Source organism: Panulirus ornatus, chromosome 42, assembly GCF_036320965.1.
Source record: "Panulirus ornatus isolate Po-2019 chromosome 42, ASM3632096v1, whole genome shotgun sequence".
NCBI lineage: Eukaryota > Metazoa > Arthropoda > Malacostraca > Decapoda > Palinuridae > Panulirus > Panulirus ornatus.
Window position 1 is genome coordinate 1,374,094 of NC_092265.1, and position 20,480 is coordinate 1,394,573.

Consider the following 20,480-nt stretch of genomic DNA (forward strand, 5'->3'; position numbering starts at 1 on the left):
TCCCACCAAGTGGATGGCCACAGAAAAAGAGTCTCCAGTTATCCCTGTCCATACATACCTCCCTTGCATACACCATTCTATGTATTCTTCCACCATTTCTCTCCTCTATTACTCTTCCACACTTTTTCCCCATTACACAGGTGGTCTTTCTCTCAAACCTTAATACCTTTGCTGGGGAAGGTAAATTGTAGACCCTGCATCAAACTGGTTTTATGTCCCAGGTATGCTCCTAATCCAAAGTTAGGTAAAAGACTTAAGTATATGAAGGTCATTGCTATACCAACAGACTTTAAGATATAGCACCAGCATTTATTTTCTTTCTTATTATAAAGTATCTTATGCTCTTTAGTGAATATTGTTTCATAGTTCAGCTTCATAATAATTTTCTTCTGTAAGTGAAATGAATTATTTTGTTGAAGTCTTCAGGTCTCTATTAAAGAAATACATTGTTTTGATAACTGAATAACAATACCCTTAACTTTAATGAAGATGGTTTTACATTTAAGTATTCATTATCATTTGGTAGTTTCATCTATCTATCTATCTCTCGATCTATCTATCTATATCTCTGACACCCATTTGCTTCGGGAACTCCCTCAAGGGTGTGTGTGAAGAGTGTCTATAACTGGTGAACCCCAGTGCTACTTCTTAGGCTTTAGTACCTCGCTGTTAACAGGTCATTGGCAGAGGGCAACTCTAACAGTGTTTTTTAAGAGGCTCCTGCCGAGTGTTTCTTCTGACTACTTCTACCTGTTTTTCCAGCCTACTTCATCCACCAAATGCTCCTGCCTTATGTTCTACTTACCAATTTTAATGTTCACACAAAGATTGTTTTAGAATCATTCAGGCTGATCAAAAATTGTGAATAGGAAAGTATTATTTATCACCACCTATTGAATATTTAGTGAGCACATCATTACATTCAAGGATGATTTTGTCAAATGTTACTTTTCATGCTCCTTTTTGTATCTTGACTGTCTCATGGATCAGTGATTTGTGTTTGGTAATACATAATGCCACTGTTTGTGGAACTGTAGTTACACATTGATAAGAAATAATGGTACTGAAATGGAAAGCAGTGATATTTTCATACATGCACTGCGTATATGTGTTGTTTTAAGAGATTAGATAACAAGTTATGATAGTGAAAGAATATTTATCACTGCTTTATATAACAGCTAGTCCTGTTTATACCACTGAGTACAAAGACTGGATACAAATACAATTATTGCTTAGGTGCAATGACAAAGTACACTGGTGCTACTTGATGAATACTGATTTCTATTTATAATCTCTGCCATGAAAGTAAATTACAATGTGGCATGTATGTTTGTAAAATACTGTAAGTTTTGCAGTATTGAGCATTTCTCTCTGACAGTATTTAACATGGTGTGCAAGTTAGGTTTTTACTATATTGAGCTTTATGCAGAGGTGCTTGAAATTATGCCGCATGATGTGTGATTTTTATATACATTATTATATATTTATTACTGTAGCTGTGTATATAGTATGGGGAGGACTTTTACACTTATAGAGCCCTATCTTTTGAGCTGTCTTTACAATCATACAATGCTTTGAACATCTTTATACTGTCTGAATTCACAGTTTCATGATTTAGCTTATTCCTTTTATCCACTACTCTTATACAGGTAAAATATAAAATATCTGCATCTCTAAAATCACTTAACTCCCAAAATTTATGGTCCAGCCCATTCAGGATTACTACCAATTTGAAGTATGTTTCCAGTAAATAATTTCAGTAAATGTTTATTACCCATTCTATGTAGCCCATATTTACACATGATATAAACAAATAACATTCAGAGCCTGCAGTAGAGTACAAAACATTGTTCAGACTCAAGTCTGTGGCTCTTCCGGGATATATATTTCTGTAATTCACAAGAATGAAAAATCTACACTGGTTCCAAAGCACTATGGATTTTTTATATTTCACATGCATTATGAAAGTACTTCTTTTCATCTTTCAAGGGCAGATGTATGAGAAGTAATTAGAGAAACATAGGGACTTGTATGTGGCATTTATGGGTCAGAAAAAGCATATAATAAAGTCACTGTCAACATTGTCAGATTGATTTAGAAACTTTTAGGTTTTGATTTAGTCTTCTCCTATTATTCTCTATTCTGTGGTCAGTAATCTTATGTCCATTGAATAAGGTAGGTAACTGTATATCCTTTAACCTTGCCTCACAACATTGCTTTTTATTTTCAGAGCCATCTTTGTGCCCCTCCTGTGGGCCCTCTCCATTAGATTTTTATATTTCTTCAACTGAGCTGACGAAACTTGAGATGTAGATTCTTTTTTTTAGATCTAATCTTTCTTTCTTTCATATCTCTGCTTCCCACGTTATCAAGGTAGTACTAAGAACAGATAAAGAAAATGGCATCGTTCATTTACATCCACTCTTCAGCTTAGGCGCCTACCCTATCCACAATCAGACACTGCGGACTTTTTCATGGCTTCCCACGATTGTTCCACATGCTGCCCCTTGTATAGCACATCACTCCAATTCACTATTCCTTGCACACCTCAAACCCTCCTGCATGTTCATGCTTGAATGCTCAAAGAATCTCTCTCCATCTCTCCCCACATCCTCATTGGTTTTTCCCTTTTCATTGTTCCCTCCACTCCCAACTTGTTTATCCTCTTGTCTTTTACCCTCTCCAAATCATTTCAACACACTTTCTTCAGCTCTCTCTTACCTATTCCTCTTATTACTACATCTTTCTCTTACTCTATCTTTTAATGTATAATTAATCCACTTCACACCAAATGTCCTCAAACATTTCATCAACCCTCTTCTTTACTTTTTTTTTTTTCATCTAGAGCCCATGCCTCACACCCATACAACACTACAAACTACTATACAATCAAACACCCATCTCTTCCCTTGTGGACATTGACCCCTCTCTCCACACTCCTGAAATGCACCTAATACCTAATCCTCCTACTAACCCATCCCATTGCTCACTTCAGCTTCCATAGTTCCATTCGCTATATTGTTGATTCTCAGGTATTTAAGACATCCCACTTCCTCCAGGTTCTCTCCATTCAAACTCCTACCCCAACTAGCCTGTCTCTCTACTAAACCTAATAACCTTGCCTTTGTTCATGTTTACTTTCATCTCCCTCCTTTCAGACACTTCCAAACTTGGTCACCATTTTCTGCAGTTTCTTAATTGAATCTTGTCACCCGCATCCTATTATCAGCAAACAATGATTGACTCACCTCTGAGGCTCTACCTGAATGTCTTTGAAATTATAATGTTACATACATTTTTTTAACATGAGAAACATGAATTTTGAGATTGGGAAGGATAACTCGGTAGGATATCAAGGATTTAGACAAATTTGAAAATTATTTATAATTTCAATTTTTTTCATTTTTAAGCATTCTTAATGTTTTGAGCATCATCTGGTATTAGCATTGTATCCCCTTATCCAGATTTATATTTTTCCAGCATAGATAGACGTGTATATTAGCCTTTCAGAATTTGATTTACAGTTAGCAGCTCAGAAAGACCTGTCTAAAGTACAAATATCATATAGTACATGCAGTGCTGCTGGTATGGATTACATTATGACATACAGCATATACAAACAGGTTATGACAAATACTGAGGACTATGCATGATTATGTTTGTTTCCCTAGTTCTCTTTATTATTCTTATACTTTAGAAAGTTAAAATGCTTTTACAGTTTTTTATCACACTGCCAAGCTTAAAGTAAGTGCAAACGCTAACAGCATTCACTGAGTGAAAACCTCGTCACAAGTAGTTCAGTGTACTGTGTTTCATGTCTAGGTCATATTTTCTCTATTGCAGTACTGATGTATTTAATTACAGAAAAATAAGCTCATAAATTTGGTTAGATATTTGCACGAAGATACTGTAATAATATTTTACAGTTTAGCACTGCACTGTCATATGATTTATTAGGCTGATAGTCTTTTTAGCAAATAAAGAATTATTGAGAGTAATCTGTATGTGGTGTTAGAATTACCTTCTGTATAGCCGTAGTGACACATGCAATTGATAGGCCAAAAGGCCTACTAACCAGCCAACCAATCAGTTTTAGATGAATTGTTTCCCTTATTTGTAAGTTACATTATGGCAGAGTTCTTGGAAATGATTTGATGGTATGTGGGAGATAACGGTAGGAGCTGCCCCAAAACTGAGCCTTACAGCATGCCAGTGGTAACTTACATCAATGCATTTAGAGCTGAAGAAGTTTTTCCCCTTTACTTACCTGAAAATCCACCTTCATTGCCAACTTCTTATTAAGAATATTATCATATTCCTTCTGGTAGTCCATAAACACACTATCCACCCATACATATGCTTTATCTAAAAAGTTTATGGTATTGTAGAAGCCTTGATCTTTTGCCCCATTTTCTTGGAAACCATATTTTCGTTCATTCATATAGTTTCTCCTTTGCAAGAAACCATCAGTTTGCTTTCTCATTATCTTTTTCAAGGATTTCACAAATCACATGCCAGAGATACTAGTCTGTATTTTAGAGTAGCTTCCCTATCTCCTTTCTTACCAGGGGATATGACATTTGCTTCCACTCCTTTGTTACTGCATCTTCCTTCATTTATGTTGTTTATAACATACCAAGCAGCCTGTCAAGTGTTTATGCACACTCCATGAGCATGTACTTGTGCTGTCAAATGTTTCTTGCTGAAAGCATTGACTATTTTTCTGTCAATATTGTGAATATGAATTATTTTCAATTGCTGTATTTAGGAATAGACTGTACAGCTGTATTTAGGAATAGACTGTACAGGTGTTTAAGATTTTATGTAATAGATTAGAGGACTGTCAGCAAAGAATGTTTGCCAAAGAAAGTAAAAGCAAACAGTGCACTTGAAATACGAGTGTAATACTTTATCTGAAGGTCTTGTAGACTTTTTTCCATGCTGAATAAGGTTACTTTTACATGTCCAATACTAAACTTCCAATATGGTTAGAAAAGAAATAATGTTGTAAGTTGTATATATTTACATTTAGGAATGACTTCAGAGTAGAACACTTAAACTTAATTGTGCAGAAAATTAATGTAGCAAATCAGTTTATTTTTATACATGAATACAAGTGTACATCCAAGTGTCATACAACCACCTTTGTACAATCATTTGGTGTTTCTCTGATTAGCTTTCTCTCCTGATGTGTGAGCTCAAGATTAGTGCCATGATTACTGCCAGGTTGTGCCAAAATCATGCCTATATGTTAATCTAGAAAAAATAAAGTATATGAAATATTGTTTGGGATTATGATACATGTAAGTAATAACCGCATATAGTTCCTTTTAATGAATAGTATAATTTTATGAGTTAAACTTTACACAGTTTTTGAACTGAAGCCTTACTGAGGACATTTATTTAAAATTTTTCTCTCAGATTATGGAAAAATTCCACAAAATTTAGAATGATATCATCAGTTGCAGTCTTTGTGCTGTATACTTGTACTTTGTTTTGGTCTGAGAACTTGCATCTTATCTTGCTGCAGCAGATAGTATATCAGCAGTATGAGACTGTGGTAGCTTTAAAGAATTCATCCAGCATATTGTAATTGGTCAAATAAGTAGTGTGGGATTTTTGTGTATTATTTTATTGTTTATCATACATGATTGCTGTTTCCCACATCAGCAAGGTAGCACCAGAAACAGATGAAGAATGGCCCATCTACTCATGCACACACAGGAGGCAGGAGGTCAAGAGAAAGGTGCAAGAGGTGAAAAAGAGGGCAAATGAGAGTTTGGGTGAGAGAGTATCATTCAGTTTTAGGGAGAATAAAAAGATGTTTTGGAAGAAGGTAACAGACATTCTCAAAGGACCCCAGACACTACCACAGGACCTCGGACACTACTACAGAAGCCCAAACATTACCAAAGTACCCCAGACACTACCACAGGACCCCAGACACTCCCACAAGACCCTAGGTTCTACCACAGGACCCCAGACACTACCACAGGACCTCGGACACTACTACAGAAGCCCAAACATTACCAAAGTACCCCAGACACTACCACAGGACCCCAGACACTACCACAGGACCTCGGACACTACTACAGAAGCCCAAACATTACCAAAGTACCCCAGACACTACCACAGGAAGTCAAGACATTCTCAAAGGACCCCAGACATTCTCAAAGGACCCCAGACACTACCACAGGACCCCAGACACTACCACAGGACCCCAGACACTACCACAGGACCTCGGACACTACTACAGAAGCCCAAACATTACCAAAGTACCCCAGACACTACCACAGGACCTCGGACACTACTACAGAAGCCCAAACATTACCAAAGTACCCCAGACACTACCACAGGAAGTCAAGACATTCTCAAAGGACCCCAGACATTCTCAAAGGACCCCAGACATTCTCAAAGGACCCCAGACATTCTCAAAGGACCCCAGACATTCTCAAAGGACCCCAGACATTCTCAAAGGACCCCAGACATTCTCAAAGGACCCCAGACATTCTCAAAGGACCCCAGACACTACCACAGGACCCCAGACACTACCACAGGACCTCGGACACTACTACAGAAGCCCAAACATTACCAAAGTACCCCAGACACTACCACAGGACCCCAGACACTACCACAGGACCTCGGACACTACTACAGAAGCCCAAACATTACCAAAGTACCCCAGACACTACCACAGGACCCCAGACACTACCACAGGACCCCAGACACTACCACAGGAAGTCAAGACATTCTCAAAGGACCCCAGACATTCTCAAAGGACCCCAGACATTCTCAAAGGACCCCAGACATTCTCAAAGGACCCCAGACATTCTCAAAGGACCCCAGACACTACCACAGGACCTCGGACACTACTACAGAAGCCCAAACATTACCAAAGTACCCCAGACACTACCACAGGACCTCGGACACTACTACAGAAGCCCAAACATTACCAAAGTACCCCAGACACTACCACAGGACCTCGGACACTACTACAGAAGCCCAAACATTACCAAAGTACCCCAGACACTACCACAGGACCTCGGACACTACTACAGAAGCCCAAACATTACCAAAGTACCCCAGACACTACCACAGGAAGTCAAGACATTCTCAAAGGACCCCAGACACTACCACAGGACCTCGGACACTACTACAGAAGCCCAAACATTACCAAAGTACCCCAGACACTACCACAGGACCCCAGACACTCCCACAAGACCCTAGGTTCTACCACAGGACCCCAGACACTACCACAGGACCTCGGACACTACTACAGAAGCCCAAACATTACCAAAGTACCCCAGACACTACCACAGGACCCCAGACACTACCACAGGACCTCGGACACTACTACAGAAGCCCAAACATTACCAAAGTACCCCAGACACTACCACAGGACCTCGGACACTACTACAGAAGCCCAAACATTACCAAAGTACCCCAGACACTACCACAGGACCTCGGACACTACTACAGAAGCCCAAACATTACCAAAGTACCCCAGACACTACCACAGGACCTCGGACACTACTACAGAAGCCCAAACATTACCAAAGTACCCCAGACACTACCACAGGACCTCGGACACTACTACAGAAGCCCAAACATTACCAAAGTACCCCAGACACTACCACAGGACCTCGGACACTACTACAGAAGCCCAAACATTACCAAAGTACCCCAGACACTACCACAGGACCTCGGACACTACTACAGAAGCCCAAACATTACCAAAGTACCCCAGACACTACCACAGGACCTCGGACACTACTACAGAAGCCCAAACATTACCAAAGTACCCCAGACACTACCACAGGACCCCAGACACTACCACAGGACCCCAGACACTACCACAGGACCCCAGACACTACCACAGGACCCCAGACACTACCACAGGACCTCGGACACTACTACAGAAGCCCAAACATTACCAAAGTACCCCAGACACTACCACAGGACCCCAGACACTACCACAGGACCTCGGACACTACTACAGAAGCCCAAACATTACCAAAGTACCCCAGACACTACCACAGGACCTCGGACACTACTACAGAAGCCCAAACATTACCAAAGTACCCCAGACACTACCACAGGAAGTCAAGACATTCTCAAAGGACCCCAGACATTCTCAAAGGACCCCAGACATTCTCAAAGGACCCCAGACATTCTCAAAGGACCCCAGACACTACCACAGGACCTCGGACACTACTACAGAAGCCCAAACATTACCAAAGTACCCCAGACACTACCACAGGACCTCGGACACTACTACAGAAGCCCAAACATTACCAAAGTACCCCAGACACTACCACAGGACCTCGGACACTACTACAGAAGCCCAAACATTACCAAAGTACCCCAGACACTACCACAGGACCTCGGACACTACTACAGAAGCCCAAACATTACCAAAGTACCCCAGACACTACCACAGGAAGTCAAGACATTCTCAAAGGACCCCAGACATTCTCAAAGGACCCCAGACATTCTCAAAGGACCCCAGACATTCTCAAAGGACCCCAGACATTCTCAAAGGACCCCAGACATTCTCAAAGGACCCCAGACATTCTCAAAGGACCCCAGACATTCTCAAAGGACCCCAGACATTCTCAAAGGACCCCAGACATTCTCAAAGGACCCCAGACATTCTCAAAGGACCCCAGACATTCTCAAAGGACCCCAGACATTCTCAAAGGACCCCAGACATTCTCAAAGGACCCCAGACATTCTCAAAGGACCCCAGACACTACCACAGGAAGTCAAGACATTCTCAAAGGACCCCAGACATTCTCAAAGGACCCCAGACATTCTCAAAGGACCCCAGACATTCTCAAAGGACCCCAGACATTCTCAAAGGACCCCAGACATTCTCAAAGGACCCCAGACATTCTCAAAGGACCCCAGACATTCTCAAAGGACCCCAGACACTACCACAGGACCCCAGACACTCCCACAAGACCCTAGGTTCTACCACAGGACCCCAGACACTCCCACAAGACCCTAGGTTCTACCACAGGACCCCAGACACTACCACAGGACCCCAGACACTACCACAGGACCCCAGACACTACCACAGGACCTCGGACACTACTACAGAAGCCCAAACATTACCAAAGTACCCCAGACACTACCACAGGACCCCAGACACTACCACAGGACCCCAGACACTCCCACAAGACCCTAGGTTCTACCACAGGACCCCAGACACTACCACAGGACCCCAGACACTACCACAGGACCCCAGACACTACCACAGGACCCCAGACACTACCACAGGAAGTCAAGACATTCTCAAAGGACCCCAGACATTCTCAAAGGACCCCAGACATTCTCAAAGGACCCCAGACATTCTCAAAGGACCCCAGACATTCTCAAAGGACCCCAGACATTCTCAAAGGACCCCAGACATTCTCAAAGGACCCCAGACACTACCACAGGACCCCAGACACTACCACAGGACCCCAGACACTACCACAGGAAGTCAAGACATTCTCAAAGGACCCCAGACATTCTCAAAGGACCCCAGACATTCTCAAAGGACCCCAGACATTCTCAAAGGACCCCAGACATTCTCAAAGGACCCCAGACATTCTCAAAGGACCCCAGACATTCTCAAAGGACCCCAGACACTACCACAGGACCCCAGACACTACCACAGGACCCCAGACACTACCACAGGACCCCAGACACTACCACAGGACCTCGGACACTACTACAGAAGCCCAAACATTACCAAAGTACCCCAGACACTACCACAGGACCCCAGACACTACCACAGGACCCCAGACACTACCACAGGACCTCGGACACTACTACAGAAGCCCAAACATTACCAAAGTACCCCAGACACTACCACAGGACCCCAGACACTACCACAGGACCCCAGACACTACCACAGGACCCCAGACACTACCACAGGACCCCAGACACTACCACAGGACCCCAGACACTACCACAGGACCTCGGACACTACTACAGAAGCCCAAACATTACCAAAGTACCCCAGACACTACCACAGGACCTCGGACACTACTACAGAAGCCCAAACATTACCAAAGTACCCCAGACACTACCACAGGACCCCAGACACTACCACAGGACCTCGGACACTACTACAGAAGCCCAAACATTACCAAAGTACCCCAGACACTACCACAGGACCTCGGACACTACTACAGAAGCCCAAACATTACCAAAGTACCCCAGACACTACCACAGGAAGTCAAGACATTCTCAAAGGACCCCAGACATTCTCAAAGGACCCCAGACATTCTCAAAGGACCCCAGACATTCTCAAAGGACCCCAGACATTCTCAAAGGACCCCAGACATTCTCAAAGGACCCCAGACACTACCACAGGACCCCAGACACTACCACAGGACCCCAGACACTACCACAGGACCCCAGACACTACCACAGGACCCCAGACACTACCACAGGACCCCAGACACTACCACAGGACCTCGGACACTACTACAGAAGCCCAAACATTACCAAAGTACCCCAGACACTACCACAGGACCTCGGACACTACTACAGAAGCCCAAACATTACCAAAGTACCCCAGACACTACCACAGGACCCCAGACACTACCACAGGACCTCGGACACTACTACAGAAGCCCAAACATTACCAAAGTACCCCAGACACTACCACAGGACCCCAGACACTACCACAGGACCCCAGACACTACCACAGGACCCCAGACACTACCACAGGACCCCAGACACTACCACAGGACCCCAGACACTACCACAGGACCCCAGACACTACCACAGGACCCCAGACACTACCACAGGACCCCAGACACTACCACAGGACCCCAGACACTACCACAGGACCTCGGACACTACTACAGAAGCCCAAACATTACCAAAGTACCCCAGACACTACCACAGGACCCCAGACACTACCACAGGACCCCAGACACTACCACAGGACCTCGGACACTACTACAGAAGCCCAAACATTACCAAAGTACCCCAGACACTACCACAGGACCCCAGACACTACCACAGGAAGTCAAGACATTCTCAAAGGACCCCAGACACTACCACAGGACCCCAGACACTACCACAGGACCCCAGACACTACCACAGGACCTCGGACACTACTACAGAAGCCCAAACATTACCAAAGTACCCCAGACACTACCACAGGACCCCAGACACTACCACAGGACCCCAGACACTACCACAGGACCCCAGACACTACCACAGGACCCCAGACACTACCACAGGACCCCAGACACTACCACAGGACCCCAGACACTACCACAGGACCCCAGACACTACCACAGGAAGTCAAGACATTCTCAAAAGACTCCAGACACTCTCAAAGGATGCCAGACACAACCATAGGACCTTAGATACTACCACAGGATCCCAGATACTCCCACAGGATCCCAGATACTCCCACAAGACCCTAGGTTCTACCACAGGACCCCAGACACTACCACAGGATCCCAGATACTCCCACAAGACCCTAGGTTCTACCACAGGACCCCAGACACTACCACAGGACCCCAGACACTACCACAGGACCCCAGACACTCCCACTGGAACTCCATACACTCCTAAAATACCCCAGACACTCCCGAAGAACCCATTGGTATTCGCACAGAACCCCAGACTCTCGCAGGACTACAGACACTACCACAGGAAGTCAAGACATTCTCAAAGGACCCCAGACATTCTCAAAGGACCCCAGACACTGCAACATGATCCCAGACACTAGGACCCAAGGCACTCGCAAAGGATCCCTGAGACTACCCCAGGACCTCATGCATTATCAAAGGAACCCAGACACTACCACATAGCCTGAGACACTACCACAGGACCCAAGGCATTCCCAAATGGCCCGCGACATTCCCAAAGGACCATGAAGACTCTACCCTGGAACCCCATACATCATCTAAGGACCCCAGACACTACCACAGGACCTCGGACACTACTACAGAAGCCCAAACATTACCAAAGTACCCCAGACACTACCACAGGAACACATACACTCCCACCGGCCCCCAGACACTACCACAGGACCCCAGACACTCCCACAAGACCCTAGGTTCTACCACAGGACCCCAGATACCCACAAAGGGACTCACTTCTGGGAAGATGCCAAAGTCGATGGTAGCGCCGTTGGAACCCACGTCGTGGTCCGTGTTGGGGTACACGCACATGGTGTCACCAGACCAGTTCTCCCCACTGTGGACAGAAGTCGTGTAAGGGGAGAGAAAGCCTGCCATCCTAGAAGACCTAGGTCTGGTGCTTGTAAGATATAGAACCACATGTGTCTGGCAGTCCACCAGACCAGCACCAACTGAGCCTGGCAGTCCACCAGACTTCACTGGAAGCACCTTCACTGGTCTAGGTCTACCTCAGTGTTTGTTCAGTGATCAAACTTTGCAAGTTTACATAAGACGCTTAAGTTCATGTACAAAATATTTATATATTGTGTATTACTGAATGAATTTGATTACATTATTACGAGACCATTTTGTGGTAGCCCCACCTTCCAGAAATGAATATTTGCCAGTCTAGAGGAAGCGAAGCAGGTATGACGATGACCGTGACTGACGGTGCACCAGACACCTTTTTTGACTGAGAAGCTGATCTAGTTATTGGTACAGGTGTATGAAACAAACTGAGTAACGATCAATCTAAGCAAAGTAGTAGTGGTCACGTGTTGGTGATGGGTACACTCACCTGTAGATAGTCCAGGGGCTGAGGCCGGTCAGGATGAAGGAGGAGACACTGCCAGTAATCGGCCCGAAGTTGGAGCTCTCTCCGTTGCCGTAGTACTCGACGCCCGTGAAGTAGGAACCTTCGTACATAGTCCATGTGTCCTCGTTTAGATAGTTGGGGCTCCCGGCGTACCGGAGAGACGTACACTGTTGAACATTGAGTTGGTGATGTAGGTATTTCCTCACGGAGTCGCATGGCTCGAGAAGAAACTCATCGTATTCCCTCCCAGGCATGTCAAGCAGCCATAACCAAATTAAATATTTCATCCTAATAATTTTTGAGAAGCAGACTTAACGAGAATCTGTCATGATGTAAGACAAAGCTGAATCCTTTACACTTACCATGTTGGTGTACTCGGTGGGAAAGTTCACATGGATGTCGATACCGTGAACCCAGTACACCTTGCCGGATACAATATTGTAGTTCTGGTTGTCGTAGTACATCCACCTGTAGTACATGGCAACTGTAGACTACAACATCGTTGTATCGTGTGTGAACGACAGGAAATCTTACCTGATGTGTGTTCAGTATTGTACCTGCGCTTTGAGTTCCTTAGTCACCTCCTAGGGAAAAAATAGCAACCCGTACGACATACACACTTGCTGAAACAATGATAGGCCACACTAAGCTTCCTTGACGAAATGAAAAGAAAGGACTAAAGAAGGAACTATTACAGAAACTGCATTAATCATCCCTCACTCCGTTTTCTATGCTTGACTTCAATCGTAACAATATATGCGTCATCATTTGCTTCCCCGCTGTGACTCGATACAGAGGTGTACGCCTGTTTACCCATAAGTATATAATTCATGAAGTTTTCTTCACTTTTCACCTCTTTTACCGGTGAGTGCTTTTGCCTGGGACTAACAGCATTTCTGGTGATTCCTTTGATTATTATTTAAGACTTATTTGTACTGGAATCACTTGCCTCCGCCATCTTTAATGCTGGATCCCTTTGCTGTTTAGCCCTTTGTTTCCTGTGTCACCCCTACAGTTTAGTCCTGCTTACTGGCCATGTCATCCCCACAGCGGTAACCTTACAATTAGTAGTCAACTCCATGATATATTAGTTCCACCAGTGGTCAATCTTCCCAGTAAACTTCCACTTACGAGTCAACCTGACAGTGTAATCCCGTTTTTTTGTCACCCAACGGTATGGTAATCTCACTAAATTGTCACTTTCCAATGCACATCACTTTAGATACAGATGAAGTGTGCTCTACTTAAAAGTTGAATACAGTGTAGTTCAGCTTAGTAACCCCCATTACTTGAGTAATTCCACTGGTAGTCACCCCTCCCACTGTAGTCCCATGCAGTAGTCACACCCACTGTGCAGTCAATTGTTCCCACCCTGTAATGGCCTAGTATAGCCCGTCATAGATGAAACCCTTGTGTTATCTTAAGATACCTGCACAACCATTATTATTGTTACTGTTATCATTATTGTGTTAGACTTATTACCATCATTGTATTTCATCAGCAGTACTTATCGTCATCTTTAAGAGTTTATTAACCTTTTCGCAGAATCACCATATATTGATATTATAAAGACATTAGGATGAGTTGGCACAACTGCCAGTTTGCTCAAGCTCGTTGCTTCATGTGAGCCTCGCTTGTTGTGTTCACATTCGAACAAACTATGGTGACATTAATAACCAACATATACAACGTCTGCCGTAAACAGTTAACTGTATAAGAACAATACGAACCACGTCTGTCGTTAACAAAATTATAGCTTGTCTCTTATAGTCTGTCCCGGCTAGAGATGAAGCCTGGCCTGGCTATGGATAAGTTTAGCTTGGCTTGGGGAGAATCCTTGCCTTACCAGAGGTGAAGGCTATCCTGGCCTGGCCTGGCCAGAAATGAAGTAATAGCTCTAACTGATGAAAGTCAAGTGGGACGAACATTCATATCCAGTGTATATATTTAAATATTCTTGAAGAAAAGCGTCTTAGTGTTATTTTGTGAAGGAGTTAGAAATATCTTGAAAATGAGATTTTTTCAGGTAAATGAGCAACGGTTGAGTTACATGTCTAGCTAAGACGAATGGACTACTTAGACTATAGCAATTAAATAAGAGAAATACAGAATGAACAATTATGACCATCTTAACCAATTATGCTTAGCTTGACTTACTATGCCCAGCTTACCCCAATATATCCAGCTTAACCAATTCTGTTCAGCGCACCTATTATGCCCGACTTAACCAATTAAGCCAAACTTAACCAAACATCCCCACCTTAACCAATTATGCATAACTTGACCTATTTATTCTAGTTCAGCCTACTGACTACCTTATTCTATTATGACCAGCATAACCAATTATCCCTCGTTTAACCTTGAAAATTCTTAAATGTAGATAAATGATTAGTAGGGTGCTTTACACATTGCATATGCAGTAATAAATATAAATAGGGAAAAGTAACTCACATTCCAGTCTGGATAACGCTATCAATGGTGTTGTCGAAGCCGACAAGGGAGAGGTTGGGGACGTAGTCGTTGAAGTCCGCGTAATTCCCCACCTGGTTCTGCTCCGTGAAGACGCGGGTGTAGCTGGGCCCAGCGTTTGCCGCTGCGGTAATGACATGCGGCAGTTTAGTTTAAGCGCGAGAGATGGGTGTTCCGAAGACCAGGTTTCGAATTGTGGGGGAAACATGTATGCTTTCTGACAACCATTAATTTCTAAGCGTACGCTTAGATACTTTATCCTTCAGATAGTTTGGTTTGGTACACAGACTACGGGAAATAACACATTCGTTTTGATGATAGTCACGGATGATCAATTGATCCCTTATTATACTTCCTACATGTTGTCAGAGTAATTCCTAATGCTATGATTTTTGTTCAATGCTCTATATAAGAAAAGAGATGAAAAACATAGTATATATAGTTGCATATGGATTTTTTATGTAGGTTTGAATTAATAGTATGCGCAACCCGAGTACTATTTTCTGGGTCCCTCTGTTTCCTCGCCGCCTATGGTAGCGCTGTATTACATTTCATGAAAGTTATGTCGATAAAAGTTGACTACATGAAATAAGCAGTTTGGTAAAGCAAAAGACTAGCTGAAGAAGAGCGAGACCTTACAGAGAACCAGTCACTGTACGAACGTAACCTACTACGTCATATGTTCACTTTCATACTTATTCGCCGTTTCCCGCGTTATCACGGTAGCGCTAGGAACAGACGAGGAAAAGTCCCCATTCGCTCTCATCAGTTCTCCAGCTGTCATGTGTAATACACAGAAACCATAGCCCCCTATCCACAACTATGCCTTTCCGAGGTTTTCTACGGTTGCCTCATATGCCGTGGTTCAGTCTAGTTACAGCACGTCGTCGTCTGTACACCACATCGTTCCGATTCACTATTCCGTTCACGCCTATTAACCTCCTTCATGTGCAGGCCCTTTTTCATTCCATTCTTTCATCTCCACTGCCCCCCCCCCCCTTATTCCCTTCGCTTCTGACATATATATCCTCTCTGTCAGCCTCTCCTCACTCATTCCGTTCCAAAAATCCAAACAACTGCAGTACACTTTCTTCAGCTTTCTCAGCCATTGTCTTACCGCACTTTCTCTTACTCTATCATTAATTACTTAATCAACCCTTCACATCTCACATGTCCTCACGTTTCATTTCCAACAAATCAACCCTTCACCGTACATTCTTATCTATAGCTCCTGCTTCGCATCCAAAAAACATTGATGGAATCTATACCTTCAGACAAACCTATTTTCTTCGTTCTACACATTCCTCAAAGCTGCCAGAACCCTCGTCCCCTCCCACCCTACGACTCATCACTTCGCTGGTTCCATTCTCTGCCTTGTCCACTCCCAGGTATCTAAAACACTCCACTTCCTTCATTCAAACTCACAAACCAACTAACCTGTCCCTCTGCATTGCTAAACCTAATAACCTTGCTTTTATTCACATTCACTGACTGAGCCACACTTAACCCTTGTAAAAGACTGTAGCAAAGAAAGGTGCGTTGTAACTAGGGAATAACGCGACACGTCATAGCGAACTATAATCCGAGAATAAAAGACTGAAATTCTTAAAACATAACATCACGTACCAGCGGCCATGAGAGTAAGAAGTAGCAGCTTCATGTCGGATAACTGTTAAACGATGGGACGCAAGTCGGACAGGTGACGAGAGAGCTTGGCCGTGCCCCTTATACCCGCCGCGGGAGAGTGGGTCTGGAGTGGCCATCCCCAGGCGGCGGTAGGGGTCAGGTCTGGGAGCTGTCTAGATAAGCAACACCTGCCGCTCGAACATTCCGAATGTCATCAAACATATTCTACTAGTTAATTCCTTATTTCAGTCATTAACATAGTGTTCACGTAGCGTGAGTACGAGCGACTCATGCGGTGACTTACGAACAGAGGTCGGCGGCAGGGCCGACGTCGGCTGATGTTTGAAGAACTGTTGCCGGGTGAGTAGACATCTGACCCAAGACAGGTCAACACCCATGACCTACGTCAGCACTCATCCATGCTGGGTCGCGCGTGTTACCACCTCCACATCGGTCTCTTGTTATCAGTGCTATAATGTCACAAGCACCAGTTTCTCGTTACAATCGTTACAAGGTTACAAGCACCAGATTTTGTTACCATCACTTTAAGGTTACAAGCTTGTCTCTTGTTTCCATCCGCTCGTCTTTTTTTTTTTTTCTTACCAACTCTACATGATCACAAGCAAGTCTCTCGCTACCTTCAATATAAGGTTACATGAATTATTGTCCCTATACCATCACTACAAGTTCACAAGCACCAGTCTCCTGTTACCTTCACTACAAAGTTACAAGGAACAGCCTTTCTTTCCCAACATGACTAGGCTACAAGCATCAATCTCCTGTTACCATCACAACAAGATTACAGACACCATCAGTCTCTGAAAGAAACCAATGCTGTTGTCTTATTCAATATGGTTTATTTCTTAGGTTAAATAAACAGAATATAAGAACCAGTAACGCCAACATTAGCGAGCGAATGTCCCATACGCTCTATGTCTGTTATAGAGCGAGACACTATCAAACGTATCTTCACTGCAACCTTCATGAACCTAGATTATTCCCTTCACTGTCAAAGACGCATCTTTTCTCAACACTCGTTAGACATATCTTCATTACATCCTTGAGAGAACTAACGCGAGTTCCCCCTCGACAAATTGGTCCCCTTTACCCTCAACAAACAAATCTCCATTTACTCGATACCACTTTTGGTCTTTGGCGGACCAACAAGGAGTCAAGTCAAAGGGCATCACTTTACACTCATCTTCATTACACCCTCGACACCAAAGGCCCTTGTCCTAACCTCTTGGGTAATTTCAAAGGTTGTCACTTCAACTAAATTTTCAGTACGCAACACCACTACGCCCACGACTTTCAATCGCCCACTTCACTGCGTTATTTATTTCGCCTTCGATACCATTGGCCTTAGACATGATCCTTATCGGCCAATAAGGGTCAGGTCTAAAGACATCTTCATTACACCTTGGACATCACTAGCCCTTAGTCTGAACATTACAGGTCAGATGAAACATTTTCATTACGCCTAGTTGAAGGATCCTGATTGTTATATATATATATATATATATATATATATATATATATATATATATATATATATATATATATATATATATATATATATCTTATTTATTATTATTATTCTTATTATACTCCGTTGCTGTCTCCCGCGCTAGCAAGGTTGCACAAGGAAACCCAACCCACCCATATACACATGTATATACATACACATCCAAACACGCACATATACATACCTATACATCTCAACGTAAACATATATATATACACACAGACATATACATATATACAAATGTACATAATTCATCCTGTCTGCCCTTATTCATTCCCATCGCCACCCCGCCACACATGGAATAACATCCCCCTCCCCCCTCATGTGTGCGAGGTAACGCTAGGAAAAGACAACAAAAGCCCCATTCGTTCACACTCAGTCTCTAGCTGTCATGTAATAATGCACTGAAACCACAGCTCCCTTTCCACATCCAGGCCCCACAGAGCTTTCCATGGTTTACCCCAGACGCTTCACATGCCCTGGTTCAATCCATTGGCAGCACGTCGACCCCGGTATACCACATCGTTCCAATTCACTCTATTCCTTCCACGCCTTTCACCCTCCTGCATGTTCAGGCCCCGATCACTTAAAATCTTTTTCACTCCATCTTTCCACCTCCAATTTGATCTCCCACTTCTCGTTCCCTCCACCTCTGACACATATATCCTCTTGGTCAATCTTTCCTCACTAATTCTCTCCATGTGACCAAACCATTTCAAAACACCCTCTTCTGCTCTCTCAACCACACTCTTTATTTCCACACATCTCTCTTACCCTATTATTACTTACTCGATCAAACCACCTCACACCACATATTGTCCTCAAACATCTCATTTCCAGCACATCCACCCTCCTGCGCACAACTCTATCCATAGCCCACGTCTCGCAATCATACAACATTGTTGGAACCACTATTCCTTCAAATAAATCCATCTTTGCTTTCCGAGATAATGTTCTCGACTTCCAAACATTCTTCAAGGCTCCCAGAATTTTCGCCCCCTCCCCCACCCTATGATTCACTTCCGCTTCCATGGTTCCATCCGCTGCCAGATCCACTCCCAGATATCTAAAACACTTTACTTCCTCCAGTTTTTCTCTATTCAAACTTACCTCCCAATTGACTTGACCCTCAACCCTACTGTACCTAATAACCTTGCTCTTATTCACATTTACTCTTAACTTTCTTCTTTCACACACTTTACCACTATATATATATGAGCATTGTTTCTCTTATTGAGAGAAGTGTAACTAAGGAAACAGTAAGTTAAATGAAACATCTTTTCCTTAATGCACGAGGCTATTGTTTTACCGAAGTGCGTGACAAATTATCACCGGAAATTTCTCAACTGTGTCATTATCCCTGGTTGTGGTAACCTCTGTCAAGACCCACGCTACGTCACTGGCCGTGATAAGATAAAGTACGTAAATTTGGAGGGAATATTAGAATGTCAGGTGACGCCGTGTTTCAAGATCCCACAGAGATTAGCTTGGAACGTCTAATGTCAGGTTAGGTGGCTGACTCGTGCCACGGATCAAGACAGCTGGAGAGAGGTAGTCATGTTAGTGCTCCTCATGTCAAGGTGTGGTGTCCTTTGCTGATATTGTTGATATGTGAGCTTGACACAAAATCTTCCATGCTTTTACTTTAAAGATACTAAAACCGTAAGTGAAACAAATTTCCATTAGAATAGGTTAGCAGAAATTGTCTTCCATTATCAGGCTTGAAGTAAAGCTACGTTAGAGAGTTAAGTTTGGGAGGCAAGATTTACGATTCAGTCCAGTTCTAAGTCTGGGACTGTTTGCTACTGAGCTTACCTCCTGGACACTAAGCAAACATTATTAACAAAGAATATTTTCGATATAAAATAATATTTATTCGCCGTTTCCCACGTAGCTAGGTGGTGTCAGGAATAGACAAAGAACGCCTTCATGTACTAATATATGCAATGTAGCTGTTGTAATATGCATCGAAACCACTGCTTCCCTGTCAACGATCGTGCCCCACATAACTTTCCATGGTTCCCCCTGACCACTTTATATGCCTATGGTTCAGCTCAATACCAGCATATCGTCTATAAACCACATCGACAACCTCTTGTATACTTAGGCCCGATCATTCAAAACCTCT

At 43.5% G+C, this 20,480-nt stretch overlaps 1 protein-coding gene across 1 annotated transcript; it reads right to left on the minus strand.

Annotated features, from left to right (window-relative positions):
• Positions 1-11,320: 11,320 nt before the first annotated feature.
• Positions 11,321-16,986, minus strand: LOC139761804 (uncharacterized). The gene is made up of 5 exons (XM_071686286.1): positions 16,828-16,986; positions 15,184-15,325; positions 13,095-13,200; positions 12,715-12,899; positions 11,321-12,213 (listed from the first exon to the last, which is right to left on the minus strand). Exons 1-5 carry the CDS (start codon positions 16,859-16,861, stop codon positions 11,997-11,999), a joined length of 684 nt encoding a protein of 227 aa, XP_071542387.1. The 5' UTR covers positions 16,862-16,986; the 3' UTR covers positions 11,321-11,996.
• Positions 16,987-20,480: the final 3,494 nt, after the last annotated feature.

Excerpts from the sequence above, each read along its gene's own strand:
- LOC139761804 (XM_071686286.1), bottom strand. The coding sequence starts at position 16,861 with ATGAAGCTGCTACTTCTTACTCTCATGGCCGCTG. Across the intron at positions 13,201-15,183 it reads AGCGTTATCCAGACTGGAAT|GTGGATGTACTACGACAACC; the intron begins GTGAGTTACTTT and ends CATGTACTACAG. Across the intron at positions 12,900-13,094 it reads CCACCGAGTACACCAACATG|TGTACGTCTCTCCGGTACGC; the intron begins GTAAGTGTAAAG and ends AATGTTCAACAG.